This window comes from Bombus flavifrons, chromosome 3 (assembly GCF_040668555.2).
Source record: "Bombus flavifrons isolate JBK064 chromosome 3, iyBomFlav1_principal, whole genome shotgun sequence".
NCBI lineage: Eukaryota > Metazoa > Arthropoda > Insecta > Hymenoptera > Apidae > Bombus > Bombus flavifrons.
The window spans coordinates 17,280,177-17,301,691 of NC_138444.1; the positions used below are offsets into that span (position 1 = coordinate 17,280,177).

General features: G+C 44.1%; 2 protein-coding genes and 1 long non-coding RNA gene across 4 annotated transcripts in view; 1 reads left to right on the top strand and 2 right to left on the bottom strand.

Moving 5' to 3' along the window:
* Positions 1 to 10,497, bottom strand: part of LOC138178080 (TOX high mobility group box family member 3) — a 21,114-nt gene extending 10,617 nt beyond the window's left edge. The window contains exons 1-2 of the mRNA XM_069109548.1: positions 9,237 to 10,497; positions 9,066 to 9,163 (exon numbers count right to left, since the gene is read on the bottom strand). Coding sequence (XP_068965649.1) covers positions 9,066 to 9,163; positions 9,237 to 9,279 — 141 coding nt within the window. The 5' untranslated portion in view covers positions 9,280 to 10,497. The remainder of the gene's footprint in view (positions 1 to 9,065; positions 9,164 to 9,236) is intronic.
* Positions 1,929 to 18,138, top strand: LOC138178094 (uncharacterized). Its single transcript, XR_011172597.1, has 4 exons — positions 1,929 to 2,548; positions 4,791 to 5,196; positions 15,631 to 16,534; positions 16,615 to 18,138. It is a non-coding gene; the product is annotated as an uncharacterized LOC138178094 (long non-coding RNA).
* A 460-nt stretch (positions 18,139 to 18,598) lies between these two features.
* Positions 18,599 to 21,506, bottom strand: LOC138178086 (FAD synthase). Of its 2 annotated transcripts, none has more exons than XM_069109559.1 (10): positions 21,173 to 21,506; positions 20,997 to 21,091; positions 20,778 to 20,901; positions 20,594 to 20,706; positions 20,359 to 20,502; positions 20,157 to 20,296; positions 19,885 to 20,088; positions 19,592 to 19,786; positions 19,172 to 19,457; positions 18,599 to 18,981 (listed from the first exon to the last, which is right to left on the bottom strand). In XM_069109559.1, exons 1-9 carry the CDS (start codon positions 21,279 to 21,281, stop codon positions 19,181 to 19,183), a joined length of 1,401 nt encoding a protein of 466 aa, XP_068965660.1. In that variant the 5' UTR covers positions 21,282 to 21,506; the 3' UTR covers positions 18,599 to 18,981; positions 19,172 to 19,180. The 2 variants fall into 2 exon arrangements, with proteins under 2 accessions (XP_068965660.1, XP_068965661.1); XM_069109560.1 differs by having other exon boundaries at positions 19,168 to 19,457.
* Positions 21,507 to 21,515: the final 9 nt, after the last annotated feature.

Below are 21,515 nucleotides of genomic sequence, written 5' to 3' on the forward strand. Positions count from 1 at the left end.
CTAAAAGAGTTTTACGAAGAAACCGCACGCTCCGTCGCCGGCAGCCGAATCGATATTCTCTCGCGGGACGGTCTACCGCCGCTGCGCCGCGCCGCGCCATTTCGCCCCAAAAAAACGAGACAGCGTGCTGCCGTTGTCGGAAATCGTTGTTTCCAATGTCGATCACATCGAACAGCGTAATCAAGTACGAAAATCAACTGCCAGACGTTATTAAGTATCTACGATGCTCTCGCTGCTTCGGAGATTCATTAAACATGTTCTTCAACATCTTGGACAAATGTTGATTTTACAAATTCCTTTGAGCGAACGTTTACACAGCTGATAATCGCCCCAGGCTTATCGCGCTGTGTGGTGATTTTCTCTTTTCGTCGTTCAACGTGTTTCTCTTCTTTTTTTACCATATGTTTGCACTTTCCCGTTTCCCTACTCGTTCCACGCGCCGCTCGGTACTCCGTTGCCCCGTGCCCCGTGCCCCGTATCCCGCGTCCCGTGCCCCGTTCCTCGTGCTCGTTGCTCTACACCCTGTCTCGTGCACCACGTACCCCTGTGTCCCGGCCCCTCCGCTTCGCGCAGTACCACCTCCAACCCTTTTAGTTCCACCACAACGCGTCGAGGTGAATCGCGCAACTCGCAACTTGCAACTCGCAACTCGCAAATGCGTTTCATCTTTGTCCCGTGTATACGTCGATTCGTATTATCGTCGACGGTCTCTTAAACCGGTTTTACTTATTACGCGAGCGTCCGCTTATCTCGCGTAGATCTCTTATTACCAGTCACGGTAAGCGAACGTTTCTCTGTTCCCGCGATCTGTTTCTCCGGAGTTCCTACCTTCTAATTCTTTTTTCTCTCTTTTTTTCTCTTTCCCCTTTCGAGGTGCTCGGCTGTTCTCCGTTTGAATATTCCACGCGGAAATAGAACGGATCCAATGGACAAATTTTATTCGAAGGAAAATAGAGGGAACGACAACTGAGTAGAAGAAGCAACGACGGCGAGGGCGCAGGGAAATGCGGAACGAAAAAACGGGTAAAGGGAGAAGAAAGAAAGAGAGAAGCGTGCGAAAGAAGAAACGAATAATGGTGAGGGAAGAGGAGATCGTGCACCATAACCACGTGACCTTTTGACCGCAGGAAATTCTTCGGATAAACGGGCTTTTCACTGTACACAGCCAAGAAGGGAGCAACAAGTGTGAATCTTGTCTACCCTGTGGATCGGACGGTTCTTAGCTTTTCTCTCTGCTTTTCTACATCTTTCTCTCCTCTTTCTCCTTTTTCTCTTCCCCCTTCTACTTATCTATCTACATCCCCTCCACCATTATGCGCGCGCACACTCTTAACGATGCACACGTTGTGACTTTGATGACCTATTCTTCGGTCCGAATCGCAACGGATCGAGCGCCAATCGGGTACAAAATTTTCATGTCCCGACGATCTTTCGCGTCCCGTTTTCGATCGGGAGAGACGAAAAGCGTTAAACGCGCAAAGTCGAACGAAACGTGTAACGAGATTAATTTCGACGCTGTCGGCAGCCGTATAGAAAATTTGTGCCGCAGATTCGAAAATCGCGATTTGAAAAGCCCGATTCGTACCACGTAAGAAGCACGCAAGACGCGTAGAGCCCCGAACGTCGTCAGTACAAACACGATACGATACTCTGAAATGCTTATTCACCGCTACGGAATGAATAATGGATTGCTAGCAAAATACATCGAGACATAAATATTGTATCTGGAGCGCTATATATTACCTGTATCGAATACATTATCTAGATCGTTCTCCGTTCTCTGTTCTGCTAGTTCCTATCTGATCGAGATCGTTGCCATGGGAATGCGCATTCGCGACTCGATCCGATCGTTTCGTATCGCGTCGGACTGTTCCAGTCTCTTCCAACTAGACACTGGTACTTTCTGATTTTTCGAAACGAGCGGTTCTTTCGCGTTTCAAAACATCGTTACTACCAGCGGGCCACCCAGTCACGATAGTCACGACGACGCATCGTAACGTGTTCGAAAGCTCGAACGCTTGTCTTTTTCGCGTGGCTATTGTCCGTTCTATCAAATGTATGTCGCGTCATCGTCGCGTCATCGTCGCTACTTCCACTGGCGTCCAGCGATCTCGCTTCGATCTCTCACGAACGTAAATAAAATTCTTTTTCGATTGTGCTCGATCGGCGAAAGATAAAGTACGATGGAGAGGGCAGAAATGAGGACGAGAGAAAGAGAGAGAGGGAGAGACTAAAAGCCTAGCCAAGATTCGGGCTGCGCGCGCGCGAGTAAACGTAATCATTTGCAATCCCGCGTAGAACCGCTTTGAAACTCTACGAAGGAATTTATTAAAGTTTGACTAAGTCGCTTTACAAAGTTTCATCGGTGCACCGAGGCACCGAAGAGTACCAAGAGGTGTACCGGCGGCGGTGTGAGAGCGGGGATTGCGAGGTGCTCGGCGAGGAGATCGGGTACCGCGCGGCAGCCGAGGGGCCAGCCACGACAAGGAAACGGAGGGGAATCCTCTCGAAGAAGCGGGACGAATTGCCGAAAGAGACGAAGGCGAAGGTTCGAGAGGCGGGAGGAGCGGTTGAAATGGATGAGAAAGGGCTGCTGGTGGAGATGGTGGTGCTGGTGGCGGCAGTAGTGGTGGTAGTAGTGGTGGTGGTGGTGGTGGTGGTGGTGGTGTTGGTGGTGGTGGTGGTGGTGGTAGTGGTGGTGGTGGTGGTGGTGGTGGTGGTGGTGGCGGCGACGGCGGTGGTGGTGGTGGTGGTGATGGTGGTGGGGGTGGTGGTGATGGTGGTGGGGGTGGTGGTGGCAGCGACGATGGTGGAGGAAAACCCGGCAGGAGAATGAGGAGGAGGAAGAGATGACGGTGGTGGAGGTGTAGGAGGTGGAGGTGGAGAAGGTGGAGGAGGCAGCAGCGAACGCAAAACGACGATGGGATGTGAACGAGGTGAAGCGGCAGAGGGATGAGAGGAATGGTGGAACGAACAGACGGAGGACGAGGGAGGCGATGGGTGGTCGTCTTAGGCGGGGACGGAGGGGAAATACAGGAGGGGGTAAAGTTACTTTCCCGGAGAAATAAAAGTTAATGGAGTTCCCTACCCCCCTCGTCCCACTACCTCCACCGCCTTTTTCTTCTTTTCCATCTCCTTGCCGGCGTACAACTTTCACGAAAGTTATTATATCTTAATTTACTATTGAACATTATCTGAAATTTCTCCAACGTTTCCGTTTTAATGCGCTGGAGAATACGAACGAAGAATATGCGCGTAGCATAGTCCGACCATACCAGAGACGAAATAACGTCGATACACCTTTCATCGCTAACAAAAGGAAACGAAACGAAAAATAGGGAAGATAGCGCGAGGAAAAACGTGCCTCGTTCGTACGTTTCGCCGTGGTTATGACTACGCGAGATAATACGTGCTCTTTTCTCCCGATGATCGGTAACTCGCGCGTTTCATAATTCTCGTGGAAAGAGATACATACTTTGCGAAACGTCGACTATCAACACTTTACCGAGTCTTTACATTCCTGACGTTTGCTTTGCTTCTACGCGATGTAACTTTGACCGTTATGCAAACATTATATCCTCGTTTATCGGATATTCGTTTGGCGATGTAGTCCTGGTGTCAACGACCTTGTATGTACAATCACTACCAACGTATTCTCGACTCTCGATGTCTTGTCCACGATGGAAACGAACGAATTGACTTATTTTACCAAGCTTTACCGGGACAGCCTGGTTTCTGCTATACCTAACGTTAACTCCCCCTTCGCTCTTTCCCTCCTTCTCTCTTTCTCCGGTGCTCGCTCTTTTTTTCTCTCTCTTCCATTCCCGTTCCCATTCTTGTTCCTATTCCCCATTCCTATTTCCGTTCTCTTCCCTTCCTTTCCCAGCATTTCGTCTTCCAGGCCACCCCTTCCCCCGCTTTGATTTACGACCATAAGTTGTAATATTTGCGCCACTATTGTATGGTAATACGCACAGCAAAAAATATGTTAATGGTTGCCATAAAGAAGATATACAGCACGTACATATACATATGTATCCCATTTCGCGGCATGTACTAGCTGTACATATAGAAACTCCACTCTCGACGTCCCATCTCTTTCATTTTCCTCCAAATGGTATCCTCCGCTTTCTTCTCTTTCTTTTATTGTATCTTTCTCTCTTTGTTTAACCTCCTCCCCTCCGTTTCTATACTTTCTTTACTTTTCCCTTTCTTACCTTTCCTGTTTTCAAACGGTATTTCGAACGGTATCGCTTTCGTCGATTTAACTAACGAAAGTACGAGCGTACGAAGATGGCTAAAATACAGTACTATATTTCTTCTTGCTTTTAAATCGTTCGTTGGTCGATGCGTAGTTACGACCGGTGATATACCCCAACGGTAACGATAAAACCATGTCGATATCGAACTAAAATAATCGACGGCGTTTATTTTTCGAACATCGGATGAAACTTTCTCGAATATCATAGTACGTAAAATATATGTGGATATATCGTACGTAGATCGTGTTTCTCCGCTACGTAGACGTAAACTAGCACTGCTTTGTTCTTGCATCATCGATCGAGCAATATCGAACGATCGATTGAAATTTATCGATCGGTATTCGGACGCTGAGATCGTGTCGTTTCGCCTTCGTAATCCCTTTTTCGCTACCACGGCTGCTGTTGCTGCTGCTTCTACCGCTGCCACCGCTGCTGCCACTGCTGCTGCGCTTCTCTCTTCCATAACTCGAACAATTCCAATAGTCGTTAATCTGTCGGAAACTTTCGGAAAACTTGCCGTTATTGCAGGTACAGAGGCGAGCAGTCCATGCAAGTAGGATAAGCGGAGAAGCGCAAGGAGAAGGAGAATGGTAGAGAGGAATTGGGGTAAGATGAGATGAGATGAGATGAGATGAGACGAGATGGGATGAGATGAGACGAGATAAGATAAAACGAGATGAGAGGAGACGAGATGGGACGAGACGAGGCGAGACGAGACGAAATGAGATGAGATGAGATGAGATGGGAAGAGAGAGAGAGAGAGAAGATAAAAGCGAGTAGAGAAAAGGAGAAAGATGGTCGAGTAGGCGAAGAAGAAGCCTATTTGATGGGAGGTGGAAGGGTTCGGAGAAAGGAGTTCGCAGGGCAGATTCCACGCAGAGATGCGACTCTAGAAGAGTCGAGGGAGAATGGGGATGGGAACCGGTGTGCCGAGGTAAGTTAAATAAACTTGTTTAGTTTCGCGGAAACTTCTGCCTGGCCATTGTATTCGACTGCCTCGCTGCCGAGTTTGCTCTGAAACTTTCGAATACGAACGAACTCGGTTCTCCGTTACGCTTTATTCGCTTGCTTTACCAACTTGCTACCTACCGTTAGTTACTTCTCTCTCCCTTTCTTTCTTTCTTTCCTTCCTTCTTTCCTTCCTTCTTTCCTTCCTTCTCTTCCTCTTCTTCTCAAGATTCCAATGCTTTCTATAGGCATAGGCCGTATAAGTGTACCTCGTTGCTCTATTTTTTCGTCATCGCCGTTTCGGCGCTGCGCTGCGACGCGATCGCGGCGCGCTGTCTCGATATCCCATCACTGCGAACGTTGCCCCCGTAACGTCTTCGCCTTGACCGTTCTTTGTTCTTCGCGTCGCCGCGTTTACGAAAAACAGGCCGAAAGATTTCTCTCTGTCGTTCGCCGTTTCGTCCAGAGATTAGGCAGAAAAGGGAATCCGATCGGAAACAAAATCGGGCAAAGTGCCCCGTCGCTAGTGTGGCAGCAGACCGAATGGCTTATTGATTTAACGAGAGAGAGAAAGAGGCGAAAGAGAAACAGGAGGAAAGCAAGCACGGGGAAGAACGGGGGAGGCACAGGGGAGCACGGGGAAACACGGCTCGAGGTGGCTGGGGGGTCGCGAGCGGCAGCCTGGGGGAGGTTTGTGGGTGGCTAGGCTGAGACTAGGGAGAGGGTACGGGTACAGGAGATGGGTAACGCGGAATAGGCTAGGCGAAGGTGGGGAAGAGGAAGGCTCGCGGGTTCGCTGGCTCGCGAGCTCGGCAACGGAGAAAAGAGTAGGGTGAAGCGCAGGGTGAACCAGGGTGAATCAAGGTAAGGTAGGGTAAGATAGGGTCGGGGGCCGAAGAATAAGGGATACGGTTGCCAGTGTGCGGTGATGAAAAGGGCAGAAGGAAAGACCAGAACGAAGCAACGGTATAGAGACGATGGTTGGAAGCGAAACCAAAATCGTCGAGAAACAATCCGGGACTGGATAAAAAGCTAATAACTTGTTTTACCTTTCCGATCCGATGCTCTTTCAAATATTTTCTCACCTAGGTATCATCCGTATCATCCGTATCACTTCCGACACGTGTATCGACTTGCGCGTAGGTAAATGCACCAACTGCGTATAATACGTACAGCGATAATACATATCCGATCTGTGATTTTCAACTTGTTTGCCTTTTCGCGATAAACTCTTATAGATACAACGTACTCGTACAATAGCGAGTCACCGATTCCACTTTGTTCGAATACGTAGAATTCGTTGTATTTGCAATTTCCAAATCTCGTTCGATTATCCTTCTTATTTTATCCACCACGTTTCCTCTTTTCTCTCTCCTTTTCATACCTTCGATATCACGATCTTCGTCTCCCTTTCAGTTTTTCATAACTATAGTTTGGCTATTTTTCTTGTTAAATCGGAGAATTGGCTGCACAGAGCCTCGCTGGAATATCGTAATAGCAACCGTTTCGTTGAACGACGTTCGAGTAGTATCGAGGTGGCCGAATGGTCATTGGCCGATCAACAAGTGGCTCATGATTTTGTCAGTGGCTCTGCAAGCGACTAACCCCGCTGGCCGGCCTGTTGTCCGACCGTCCGGCTGGCCGACTGTCTGCGTCCGGTTACCCGATGCGGTCTACCGCTAAAACACTCGTGGCATTCTCCGACCCATCTAACTCGTCATCCATTATACTCCTTCCAACCCATCCTGTTTCGGGAAACCTTGATCGGTCGATGTAATACCAAAATATCTGCCCAATCCAATCCAATCAAATATTCCTCCTTTCGTCGTATGTTCGACGAGTATGTATGGCTTCCGATCGGAAGCTTACGCTCATCCGCGATCAGTTTGCCTCTAGACAACGGGCGATCAACAACGGAAAACAACGGAACTTCCTAACAAGTATACGAAGCGTTTCGTACAATTTCTCGGTTTCCATAATCGTTTGTGATGTTGTTGCCGTCGTCGTTACCGTTGCGAATATCGAGGTATCGATGCTTATCGGTCGCGTCTGTTTTGCAAAGCATCGTGTGCGACACACTTTCTCTATGAAACAACTTGTCTACGAGCGAAAGAGAAAGCAAGTTTACCAGTAGCGGTCACTTTTCTACCACGCTTAATTCCTCGGTTCGTCTACGAAATTAGCTTGTACGATCGTTGCAACCGTACTCAAATCGTTTTGAACATTTCGTACGAATGGTTGGAAATAAGCGAGAGACAAGTATACGGGCAAAGGACGAACGCGCGCGCGCGCGCGTATGTGTGTGTGTGTCTGTGCGTACACGCATGCATGCGCGCGTTGGGAACGAGCAAGAAAGAAGCCTGACGGAAGAGACAAAGGATAGAGATCGCGAAGAAATCGAAGGATAGAAGACGAGGCAAATGTATTTTATTTTCATCGAGCGGCAGTAACAGCAGCAAACTCTTAATCAAACGAGTCGCGATAAGTAAATTCGATTACCGACGTTCGTTAGAACGAATTTACTTTGCGCGCTCGCGATCAGCAGGATTTCAATTTTTGCTTCAACGCGATAGGTATATGTAAATGTGGTAGAAATGCAGCACCTAGCCTGTACGTTTGCTTCGAGAGTACACAGACCTACACCCTTTTTTTATGCTGTTCCAATCTACGTTTATTCATTCTTTTATGGATACCAGCTCCCTCGTAGTGTAGGTTCGCCTTTCATTTTGTTTCAACCACGAACAGGACCAAATGAAAAGCTGAAACGGTCAAAGAAGGTATACCATCCGATGCAGAAATAAAGGTAGCGGCAACGCGATGTAGCAAGATCTATGCCGTTATACGATCCGGTGTCGAGGCATTTTTCACTCTTTACCCTGGAAACGAGGAAAACGGAAAGAAAACACGATCCAGAAATCGGAAGAAGATGTCGAAAAAAGACGGTAAACTACTACAACCGAAAAATGGAGTTGAGAAAGCAATTGGAGATAAACGTGTAAATTGGCCATGGTGACGGGAAAGAAAGGGATGCTTGAGCCTTCGACCGCGTCAACTCTTCGCGTATAAGACGTTCAGCTCGAGGAGGTATTGTTTCGTCGTATTAAGAAGACATCGTTTCGTCGACCTCAACCTCTTCTTTCGCTCGTTTCATTGTTATAGTTTCAAACGCTAACAAATCGCGATAAATATTTGCGAACGCGAAAGTTAAATGAACAAAGAAACGAGTGAGCAACGAAAAACGAAAAATGAAGGGAACGAAAGAATATCAAACGGTTATGAACTCTTTTGTGCAGACAAAATAGCATGATGTTCTGTGAGAATGACAGGAGAGAAGAAACGGGACGGGACGGGACAGGACAGGACGGGACGGGACAGGACAGGATAGGACAGGACGGGACGAGACGAGACGAGACGAGATGAGACGAAATGAGACGAGACGAGACGAGACGAGATGAGACGAAATGAGACGAAATGAGACGAGACGAGACGAGATGAGACGGGACGGGACGGGACGGGACGGGACGGGACTGGACGAGACGCGACGAGACGAGACGAGACGAAACGGGACGAGACGAAACGGGACGAGACGAAACGGGACGAGACGAAACGGGACGAGACGAAACGGGACGAGACGAAACGAGACGGGACGAAACGGAACGGAACGGAACGAGACGAGACGAGACGAGACGAGATAAAACAAAATACACGATACGCTAAATGTCATATAAGTATCTACATACGTACATCGTACGATATACGAGAAAGTACGTATGATTTGCAACATATACATTTTCATTCTATGATATAAGATATAAAACATGGTAGAAATATCTCGATGAGAAAAAGAATACTAACCTTGTAAGAGAACTGGTCGAACATTCTGCAGACATCGACATCGTTGCCAAGTATCGTGTAACCGGCATCCATGCTGTCCCGACGTTTCTTCTCGCTGCCTGGAACGAGGCTTCTGTAAGTGAAAATCGTTCGTCGAACAATACGGAAAGAAATTTCGCGGTGAGCCAGTACCAAACAGACTGATCGCGATTGCACCGACTATGCCGTCGCTCATCGTCCCGCGGCTTTTGCCGTGGTCGTCACCTTCCTGTTCGCCACCCTTTTCACCCGCTTCTCCGTCGCTCTTTCGTTATTTTCGTTTCTTGTTTTTCGTTCGCGTAACTGCCGCAACCTGCGTTAACCGACGACATACGAATCTTCGTGTTTCTTAATATCGTTCGAACGAAGGAGCGAGGCGCGAATCGTATCTCTTACGGGATCACTGATCGCGAGCCGAATCGATTCGATCGATCGATTAATCACGCGGTCGTGCGTGGCTGCGTGTACGCGTGTGCGCGTGATGCCACTTCGATCGTAAGTTAGTCGAAAAACGAAGGATCGGCGTTCAACGATATTTCTTGCGTGTACACATCTTCCACGAATATCCCGACGAGAAAACGGAACTGCACCTTTTCAGACACCGCGATTTTCCATTTGGGAAACATTCGTTCGAGATCGGTCGCTCGATTCTTTGACTGGGTCGATTAAATCGCGAAAGAGCATAACGCGATCGTGTCCAACTAAACCCTCTCTCTTCGCTGTTCTAACTTGAATCGAATACGCTTTATCGTTGGCATGACCGTGCAACGATTATTCGAAGATGCTTCGAAAAATCGATTTCTTTTCAGTTTCTCGATGATCGACCTCGCCACTGTATCGTTCTCTTCCTCTCCTCTCGTTTATCTCGTACTTTTCTTCCCTCTTCCTTCTCGTATTGTCTTTAGTCCCGTTCTAGGTTCTCGAGTCTAGCGTCTGTTTTCCACGAACCTTCCGTACGTAGCATTCGATACGTCGACCATGCGACACACGCAACAAATATGTTTAACGTCTCGACGTTCAACTTGCGAAATCGATCAACTTCGAATCCTACGTACTTTGCGATACTTTCTTACTTTCGCGTTTACGTCACCATTTACGTCGCCTGTTCCTTCGGTTAGTCTACCGATTAACGAGATATCTCACGAAAATCGAGATCGTAAGCGCCGGAATACCGGCTCGCCACTGCCGGCTGTAAAGCCGGAGCACGTGGATGAACCGCGTTTACCGTTTACGTTGCTCCGTTTTCGAATCTATTTCCTTTTAACCATCTAACACCAACCGCGACCACCGACTGCGCACCGGTACTGACAACGGCAACAGCAACGTCGACGCTGAGAGCGAAAGCAACGAGAACGGCCGTGATGTTGGCGGTGGTGGTGGTGGTGATGGTGGTGCCACTGCCGCCGCCACCGCCGCTATCGCCGCCGCCGTCGTACCCGCTGCAACCACCACCACCACCGTCGCCGCCGCCAATGTTCAAAATACTGTCAGTGGTGGTGGATGTAATACCATCGAGGTAGGGGGTGGAGATATAACAGTAGTGGAGGTAACGATGACATTGGTAGTGGTAATAGTTGAATTCTCTCTCTCTCTCTCTCTCTCTCTCTCTCTCTCTCTCTCTCTCTCTTTATTAACCTTTTCTCATTCTCTTGTTTGACTATATACCTATTTACTTATTTGCCAAAACGTTTCATAGGTACTGCGCGGATAATAATACGAATTATTAAAAAAAAAAAGAAGAAAGCGTATTGCCTTTCAGCTAACATTTTTCGCAGAACGTAGATTCTGTATGCGATTGCTGCACGTCTTAAAAATGGTTCTCTGGTGGATGTTATCTCACGTAGGTCGTTCGATTACCAGATAAACGTAGATTAAAATTTCAAACTCAGCTTTTTTTCCCCTCTGAATCCAGCATCCTATTATCGGAAGTTTTACGAACTTGATTAGTAACGACCGAAGGGAATCGGTGGCAAACAAAGAGGCAATTACGACGACGGAAAACATGGTGCTCGATTATCGATACGCGATGATTAACATCATCGTAAATTTTGCGGAAAAATCGGTCAGGGTCGAGAACTAGAAATTACGGGTTCGACACGAACGGTCACGTGGATCGCACGTGGGTTTCATTCATGAAAGTCGCCCGTAGGTCTCGGAGGTGGCGTCAGCTGTGGTAACGGTAGTGGTAAGTAGCGGTCGGTGGTGGTAGGTAGTGGAGGAAGGTAGTGGTAGGTAATGGTAAGCAGTGGCAGATAGTGGTAGTGATTTCGGAATGGTGATGACCGAGTTGGTACATGCTATATAGTTTGTAGTAGTAACACCGGTATCGGTGCGAATCTAACCATCTCCATGATTCTCCCACCGTAGCCTGGATCAAATGGATGTTGTTACGCGTCCGTAAAAAAGGGCTGTTTCAACAGGGAGGAAACCTGGCAAATCTCTCGAAATTTTTCGTTCAACGTTAGGGACGTTGATCTACAAATCGGTCGATTTGCTTTATTATCGTTAAACTTCCTACTTACAACGACAAAACGATCGATCGTTGAAATCCGGTTTTCGTCTTTTCTTTCGTCGGTCTTTTTATTCATTTTTCCTTTGCATCTTTCTCAAGTCTTTGAGTCTTAAAACGCGCTCAACTTCTCCTTTCCCCGAGTAATACTTACATACGTAGCGTCGTATACGTTCGCGTGTCGGCTATCACGCTCCGATTACCATCCTTATCTATAGTTCTCGAGCTGTGATGTTATTCAAGCAACGAGCTTGACATCGTGCCACGAATACTCTATAATCGAAACGACTCTCAGGGTTGCGCTCCATTCATATCCTCTCGTTTCCTTCGTTTCATCCAACCTTTTCTATCGACCCTCGGGCAATTTCCCTTTTATTCTATTCGCAACGTGTATTCGTTTCTAAGCAATTTGCTGGTACAAAAAGGATCGCACAATGAAAGCCGAAATATATCTGGATTGTTAGAGATAAGGTAGAGGAGACGCAAGAACGTTCGATTCGCGAGGTCAATTTACACGGAACGGGGTACGGGCTACATCTTTCCTCGCTAAGATGCAACTCTCATCCTAGGCCGTTTCGCTTCGGCCTACCACCCATTCGTTCGTTGCTACATACATACTTGCTCCTCTCATTTTCTTCAAAAGCGATTTGTTTTAGATTCCCTACTCCAGTGCCTACCGCACCGCGTCCCTCCCGAATCCCCCCTGTCTACACCCCTGCCGCTCCTCTATTTTCCTTTCCTCCGGATGAGTCCAGATATAGATGCGCATGCCGCGCGACGCGTATACTTTTCTGTATGTCCGCCGAAGCATCGTACATACGTTTAGATTTCCGAGTCTCGTCGAGCGCGCGCATATCCCACGGGAATCAATATCCGCGTGTTTCTCCGCTTCCTCTCCCTTCTTTCCCTTCTTCTACGTTCTCATACTCGTCCTCCTCGTGCCTCTTGCCTCTTGCCTCGCGCATCGCACCTCGCGACTCGCGCCTCCGCGCTCCGCTACTCGACAACTTATCAACTCGCTCGCTCGCTACCCTCTTTCCCTCCAACTTACTCCCTTCTCCACGCTTCTCACCCATCCTTTCATCCCTGTCTCTCTCTCTCTCTCTCTCTCTCTTTCTCTCTCTTTCAGTCTCTTTCTCTCTTTCCTCCACCCTCCCCCTCCCCCCGCCCCGCCGACCCGCCCATGCTTTACCGGCTGGTTCCTTTTTCTTCTCCTTCGGCCGCACCTCCTTCGATACTGCATCGCGCTGCTGTTCGCCATCCGTCTCTGATAAACGTGATTTAAAGAAAAGAGTGGCGAGTATACGACCATCCAACTCCCTCCTCCTGTAGATCAGTCTTCGTTTGTCGTACTTGGTATTCCACGCTGCGTACCTCTGTCCCTCGAACCCAGACCTACCTTCTATCGTGTCCACCTTCCGTGTCTTTCCTCTTTCAGTCGCTTGCATCCCTTCCTTGTTCCTAACGTATATTCTCCGTCTACTCGCAATACTCGGGTCCATAGCCCTCGGTTTTCGTCACTCTGACCGACTGCCGCCCCCGTCTCACCTTTCCCTCCATTCCACTCCAGCGTCATTTCTGACAGCTATTTTTCTCACTTAAGTCGACACGCATCTGCGAAACAGTCGATTTTGATGCAAAGGTGTAACGCAATGCACGTTCCATGTGTATTGCGTTTAATCGTAAACGTAATACGTTCATCGATGCAGACTATGATACTCGTTGGCTTGATCTCGCGCTCTGTTCGAACAACGAAATTAGAAAACGATAATATAAACATGATATGCGAACGCGTACGCAAGAACGCGTTCTTTCGCGGATGCCCAAAAGAATTTTCGATGCAACGATTAAGACTATACGATAACGAGGAAAAGGAAAAGCGAGGTATTCGTGACGAGGTATTCGATATTTTTACCTATGTATAGGTAAAAGTCACGATGAGAATGATGGACAAATTCCGTTAACGTCAAACAGCGTGCAGACGACAAAGCTTGTTGACTGTGTGCACGATCTGTCTATCTAATAGCCAGGATAACGATCAAGGTAACATGACATTAAGAGGCTACGAAAGAAAATCAAACCTCTCGATAGATAACAAATACGAGAAAGTAACGTTGTCGATGAAATCTCGAAGGCGAAAAAGCTTGCAGAGGATCCTTAGCTTTTATGCGATAACTTTCCGTTTTTCAAAACTCGATCGATATATCAAGTTTCTATGCCATACATCGTCTTCTTTTTACTCTTTCCTATTTAAACGTATGTACCTTTAACGTCAAACGCACGCGCATCTAATAAGATGATTAAGCTGGGAAAAAGTAATGGCTTTTCGAGAAAGTAAAATATTTCCAAAAATTCCTAGAGATTAACCGATCTATCGACCAGCAAATTAATTCCGATCGAAATTGCATTGGCAACTGAGATATTTAATAGGATAATAGAGAAGAATAATACATGCGATTCGAGGCGCGGCAATCGAAATTCCGGCCTTATCGGAACAAGGAATTTTTCGGAAAGTAACACGCGAACAAGAGCCCAGACGCGTTCTCGTTTTGATTGCGCGATCGAGCAAACTGGTACGTACTATACGCTCGTCGCGACGCAACACGCTGACGCGCTTCATCGAAGCGTTCGCTGAAACGAACTGTACGGTTAAATCGAGCGTCGTCTAATCTCGTAAAAGAAATTTTGCATCGTTACCGTGCAGCATCGACGCTCTACAAAGCTTTTTTTCGGTCGAGTGATCTGCCGCAAAAACATTAGCGCGGTTAACGCAGCGACATCGCGATCCAGTTGCTGTCCCCTCCCCCTATTTCACCCACGCCACGAGCATTTAAAAATCTGTCGTTGGACTGGTCGTATTAAAAAACAGAAAAAGAGCTGCCAATTAAGAAGCCGCGTATATACGTAGCCACTTTTTGTTTTACAGTTTTTGAAATTCCCATGACCCCTTTTAAAATACGATTCAGTTGTAACCTGTCTTTCGTACGCCGTGGAAAACGATCATTCGCGAAATCGTCTTGGTAACTTGTTATCGAAGTTTCCATGGCTGGATCGCGATTGCTTTCCAAAGAACGTTTACTTCTAATCGTAAAGATGAAGGAACAAGATTTTCAAACGTTTGTCCGAAAGGAAAGTAGCGGACGGGGAATCAAAGGAGGAAGGAAATGAAAGAAAATCGAAAAATGTTTATACGCAGGATCGAGGACCGGTTGAAAAACGAACGAACGAATAAAGGGGCGAGGAGGAGAGGAGAGGAGAGGGCACGTAAAAAAGGATGTTGAAAGGAGGAGAAGAGAGGTGCCGCGTGAACGAGAAAAGAAAAAAAAAGAAAAGGACGAACCGGCTCTGCTCGCCAGCTGACGGTCTCGTGCCGCAACCCAAAACTCTTTTCGAAGATTCGGTTGCCGGTATTTGTATATCACGTATGGTACCCGCGCAACTTGGCTGCTTTTGCGCTACCTGACGTTGCTGACCCTCGCGACTCTGGCTACTCGATCTTTATCGATTCCACTCGATCGATTTCGCTACGCAACCTTTCGACCGTACACGCTTCCACGCGAAATAATCAGTCGATCGATCTTTGACCGTACCTAAAAGCCACAAAGACAATAGTATTGTTCGTATCATAGAAGAAATTGCCGCGGACGAGAACGATGTCGTTCGCATTCGTTGTTCCTCCTCTTGCGCAATTCTCTTCGTCCGCTCGCTCGTCTTCGTCGCATTCCCGTTGGTATTGATCCGTTGAGTTTTCGAAAGTAAAATAGGTTATGCCGTGAATCGCACGGAACTACAACTCCGGACAGCAACGAACGAGACGAAGCGGTGGTATGGAACGGAAACGATGAGAACAGAAACGATGAGAAACGAAACGAAAAGAGCGACGAACGAGCTGGATCCACGGATGAATACAAATACGTCGCTTAAACTGTAACTACCTACTTACCTACCTATCTATCTACTTACTACTTATCTACTATTTATCATATCTATCTATCTATCTATCTATCTATCTATCTATCTATCTATCTATCTATCTAGGTGTGGATACCGCCTATACCAATGTGCAAGTTTACACGAAGAAGAAACCGTGGTTACACTAAGGGGGCCGAGGAGAACGGGTGGGGACCAACTGGCGAAGCCAAAGGAAGAGACGGGGAGTTTGCAAAGTTTCGAGATTCAAGAGCGCTGCTCTCAATACGACAAGTTTGTGCAAACAAGAACTTACTTCGAAGGATGGATAATGTCGCAGATAAATCAACGAAATTTAATAAATCGACGTCTCTAAGAGTTTCGTTTAATTGTGTCTTCCTGCGCTCTCTCGATAATTTTACCAACTGTCCTTCATCTTCCTAGTCGCTGCACATTGTTTTTACACCGATCACACAACGAGACAAAATCGTGTATGCTTCCGGCATTGTGATCGCTACGGGTCACTTACATAATAGCTCTTTCCTTTTCTCTTTCTACAAATCTTAATCAACAACGATAGTAGATTCATCGCACGACCATCGATGCGAATACTTGACAGAATCTTTCGTCACTGCGATCACTCGATATTGTATTTTAACAATAAATTAATCTCCTGTGCATTATCATTGAACGAGTCTCCACGGTCATTAACTTTGGAAAACCGTCGATCACTCGTTGCTTCAATATTTGCTTCATAGCAAACATGTATTCACAACTATTACATAAGCTACATATTGACTGGAAAATTTGGAGAAATTGCGATTTCGGTATCGTAATAGTAATAATAATAATGATAATAATAATAATAAGGAGAAGGTGTGTAAAAAGAAGATGAAGAACCAAAAAACAATGAAACAAGATAAGGATAAAAGAAATAAAACGATGAAGAAGGATGAGAAGAAAATGTAGTAGAAAAAAGGAAAAGGACCAAAAGAGCGATCATTCGTTTTCCTTTTAAAACGCGCCAACTTTGGTATATTGTATTTATCATCGAATTTCATTTCTCTATATCTTCTCGCTTTCGTTCTTTCAATCGTCCTCATCCTATTTTAGCACCCTTTTCGGGACTAGCTACCCGAGGGAATCAATAACCGACGAGGAAGCGACTGTAGATTCGGGAACTGGTGGAGAGAAGGGGAGACGCGAGGAACCAAAGAGTACCGAGGGGCGTCGCGTCGAGTAGAAGAGCTCCCCGCTGTTCCAGGAGGGTGTCGGAGGGTGCAACAGGGACCGCGAACTTTAGGGTGGAGGTGGCACGCGAGAGAGTCGAAGCTTGGCTCCGCCTCCGGCACGCGACCAGCACGCGACCATCGCCATCGACCACGCCGTCGGTCTAAGCCGCCGCCGCCGCCGCCACCGCCACCGCCACCGTCACCACCGCCGCCACCGCCACCGCCACCGCCACCGCCACCGCCACAGCCGCCACTACTTTACCGTTACCATTACCACCGCGTCCTTCTCATCTCCACTAGCTTCATCTACGATTACGCAAGGATCAAACCACCATTCGCATCAGTCTCTACTCGATATCTCACACTCCTATATTTTTCCTACTCTTCCTCTGTTCTTTCGTATCATTTCCAATCTTTAAACGATACAAATCTCTTTTATGTTCATCATTTCTATCGCAGAAGACTTGACCCGTCGTTTTTTCTTTACAACTTTCTTCCACCCTCTTGCTATTTATAGCTATCTTATTCTTATTCTTTCTCAACCGTCGTATCTATATAGCCCTGTGTCTATATTACCACTATAATGAATTATCGAACACACATATTGTGACATCAAATCAAATAATTTTGCAATGAGAATTTTGCCGTTTAATGTTCGCAATTGTTTTATAGACTATTCGTCGTGCCAATATTTACTCAATTGATTTCCTCTCCGTTATAATCGTAATAACTTCGATATGCTAATTGTAAAAAGACCGACGCAGAGAAATCGAGAAAAATCGCGCGTTTTATTTTCATTTATCATATTTTCTTTGCGATATATATTCGTCCTTTTCTCGCGTTTCATTTTTATCTACCAACTAACCAGTCGAGCAACCACTTACAATCAATCCGTCGATTAATCAATCGCTCAGTTGTCGGTCAGTCAATCGATGAATGAGCTATACAGCGAACCAATCAGTTAAATAACCAGTTAGTCATCCAGTTAGACAGCTTGTATTCTGTCTTCTACCAACCTTGTATCATCGGCTTCTTTCTATTCTATTCTACTCTCGTGTAATCAATTTCAAACTTAAATGAAATACTCTGGTGAAATATGAGGCTCATTTCCGTCTCCCCACCTTCTCTTCTTTCCTCGCACAACTTTTTCCATTTACTCAATTTTTTTTGTTTCGTTTCACTCGTGGATTACCTCGTTCAATTTTTCTTTTTTTACCGCAATTGAAACCACTACTGCTTGTTATTTTTTCAGATTTATTATTTTCAGAGATCGTCTACTAAATTTTTGATAAAAAGTAATAAAAAAGGGAGACACAGTTCTGTGGTACGGAGCTTCTAGCGTTAAGCGATGTGTAAGCGATCGCGGAAGAATGATACGTAAAGACAAAGTGCGAATAACGGAATATTCGACTTATGCAAGTACATCTATTTTCTTTTTATTGACAATAATAATAAATATAAAAAAAACAACTCGTACATAGTAATTAGTATAACGAAGAATATCGTACTGTATATGGTTTGTAAATTGTATAATCACATACGCATACACACACACACACAAACTATCTGACTAGCATCATTCATTCGCTTTTCTTACCATTCTTATCTACTCCACCTTCTCACCATTCTATCATTCACTTTTGTTTTAAGCTTTCAAAAGAAAAAAAGCTAGAAATACTTCAATGCGAAATTAAATTTCAAGAGGATGCGAGCAAGTAACAAAGCTTCTTTTTCTTTGGAACAAAACAATGAAGACGTCGCGACTCAACTATGAGTTTGAAATAAATGACATGAATTCGTACCAATACGATTTAAGGGTTTAATGAACCTTTTTTAATCGTATCCATCAAAATCTTAAACGTTTAATTAATCCTTTTCCTCCTGCTCATCGTCTTTAAAGATACATTAAAAAGCAATCTATAAACATAGATGTCTTTCCATGTATTTTCTTCGTAACATATCTCGCCATCCTCGTGATAATCAGGGATTAAAATATGAAGAAACGCAATTTCGATAATTTCTGATAATGTTTCGATTATAAACTGATTTCTAAACAACTTTGGTGTGAATTTGTTTTTATTTACTTCTTTGTTGTATGAAAGAAGACCATTGATCATACAATAATCTGCTATTGAGTCAATCAATAAATATAAAATTTAATACGAGATACAGCTATCTCGGTCACACTTCCATTAGCATCATATTACGTATTTTGGCTTATTCTTGCTCTTATTTTGCTGCCCCATACCTATGAAAATAAGTTGTATTTCTTTATACGGGAAACAACTTATATAAATATATACAATATATATAGCAATATCTAACCAAGCATAATCGGAAAGAAACGAAAACAAAAACAAAAGGGTAAACAAAAAGAGAGAGGGAGTGTAAATCAGCAAACGAAGTAGGGATAGAAAGACACATTTTTACTTACTTACTTATCGATTTTAATACGTTTCTGTTGTATAGTATGGTAAACAGAGTGAATTAAAGAAATCTTTAATATCGTCATCTGTCCAATCAATGAGTGGAAAATGTACTTGCACAGGCTTAGAATTGTCGTCGTTTAATCGTGCAAGATCATCGTATATTACTCTTTTATTGTTATTCAACCGTTTTCCAACCAATAACACTTGTAATTCTGGTTTTAACACAGCAAAATTGCTTATAGTGTCAGCGGCATCGCTTTCCAAATGTTCTAACTTACATAGCTCGATATTATATCTATCAGATCAGTCAAATTAGTTATGTTCATGTTAGTTTAAATCTATTTTAGAAAATTGATTGTAACATTCTACATGCAATCCAATATAATTTTTGTTTGTAACAGTTTTCACATGTATCGATATCATACCTACCTGTTCTTAAGTTCATGGAAGAATTTGTCAGTTCCCGACTTTAATATATCAGATTTAAAACAAATTGCACGCAGTTTGAAGTTTGAACAATGTTGCAGTTTGTCACTAGCGATTCGGGCAAGATGTATCATAAGGACTGACTCTTCGCTACCATCCAAATATATCCAAACATTTTCAGGTTTCTTATAATAATTTCTACAAGGAAAGAAAGAGAAAGAAAACAAAGAAAAATTCGATGACACCTTATAATCGATACAAATAATCGATACTTTTTCCAGTTGTAGATGCATTACACGAATTTCTTAAAGGAATGCTCATAAAATGATCGACGTTGGGACTTTTGAATCCATGCTTCATACTTTGATAGACAATCCACATGTGGCATACGATCATAATGTACTAGCACATTTCTCGGAATACGATTACAAAACATTGTTTTTGCTGTTTCAGTATCTTTTTCGTTTTCACTTTCTATGGTTACACGCGCTTTATAATACCTACAAAGCGATTTCAATTATCTACCAACTTCTTTATCATTTTTTTGTATTATAGTTGATTTTATTACCTATTCCATTCCGGATACGAGCCGAAGGTAACAGTTGGACATTCTTGTGCAACTGTATATAAAACATCTGCAAATGATTCCTCTTTTGCATTTATGTAAACTTCAGTTGCTGCAAAACTTTTGTAGCTAGCAAAACATTCCTACAAAAACAAGATCTTTTCTACTCTCGAACAATTATTCAATCGATTTATGCATATTATACCTTGCAAAATGCCTGAAACGATATTTCAAAAAACATGGGTGAGCCAGGAAAGATGTGAACATTTTCCACCGTTATACATGGATAGGTCAGCATTTTACCTGTGACTTGGTTTATCCCAAATTTGAGTACAGATTTAGTGGGTATCTTAAATTAAGAACCTAGTTTACATCGATCGTCAAACAAGTATTAACATATTATCATTTAATTTACACCATTCATTTGAATCATTACTTACATATGCCATTTTATAAGCCGGTGAAGGGAAAGTTCCACAACTGAAGCAATCTTTTATAATCTTCACTAACGTTGGGTGATAGTGCAATGAATCGTTAAAGGCCAATGCTAAAGCTGTAAAATATATTTTCATTATAATGAACACTTACTTATGTACTCTTATTAATTTTCAGACTATATTTTACCTTCATATGTAATATCATCGTGAGTTGGTCCTATACCACCGGATGTAAAAACATAGTTGAACATTTTAGAAAAGTATTTTATCTCTTTGGAAATATCTTCAAGATTGTCTCGTACGACCGCAGTCTAGGAATAGATAATTAAAATAAAAAATAGTATTAATAGAAAACAACAATACTTGACAGATAAACTGTAGACATCATGGATTAAGTTATACCTACTTTCTGAACCTTGACTCCATGATTATAAAGCAGCTTACACGCATAAAAACAATTAGTATCTTTTACTTGCGCTTTTAAAATTTCATCTCCGATTACTGAATAAAATAAGAACTTAACAGTAAGAAAAGCAGTATATCCAAATATATGATATTAGTAAAGTGTATACGCAATATTACCGATTATTCCAGCAGTAGGATGCTTTCCACTACTTTTCAATCGAATTATGTTTGTTCGATAACATTTTAATAAAATTTTTACTACCTTGTATCGATGTAAATTTATCATAACGCTTTAATCTCGCTATTAACAATTATTTGTGTATTATCTACATACGATACTGCTAGAGGATGCTACGCAGCGCCTTCAAACTTAAGTACTTTTACCTATGTACATATGTATATACATATCTTTATAAGAGAATTTACAACTATATTTTTACTCTTTGATATATTTATATATTAAAAATACACATGACATTATACAAAGTCGCTTGAGTTTTCTAATTATATTGTACTAATT

Bases quoted from the DNA above. Each gene is read 5' to 3' on its own strand.
- LOC138178086 (XM_069109559.1), bottom strand. From the start codon at position 21,281: ATGATAAATTTACATCGATACAAGGTAGTAAAAATTTTATTAAAATGT. The intron at 20,902-20,996 runs GTAGGTATAACT...ATCTATTCCTAG, and splicing joins ATGGAGTCAAGGTTCAGAAA to ACTGCGGTCGTACGAGACAA. The intron at 19,458-19,591 runs GTAGGTATGATA...CTGATCTGATAG, and splicing joins TTCCATGAACTTAAGAACAG to ATATAATATCGAGCTATGTA.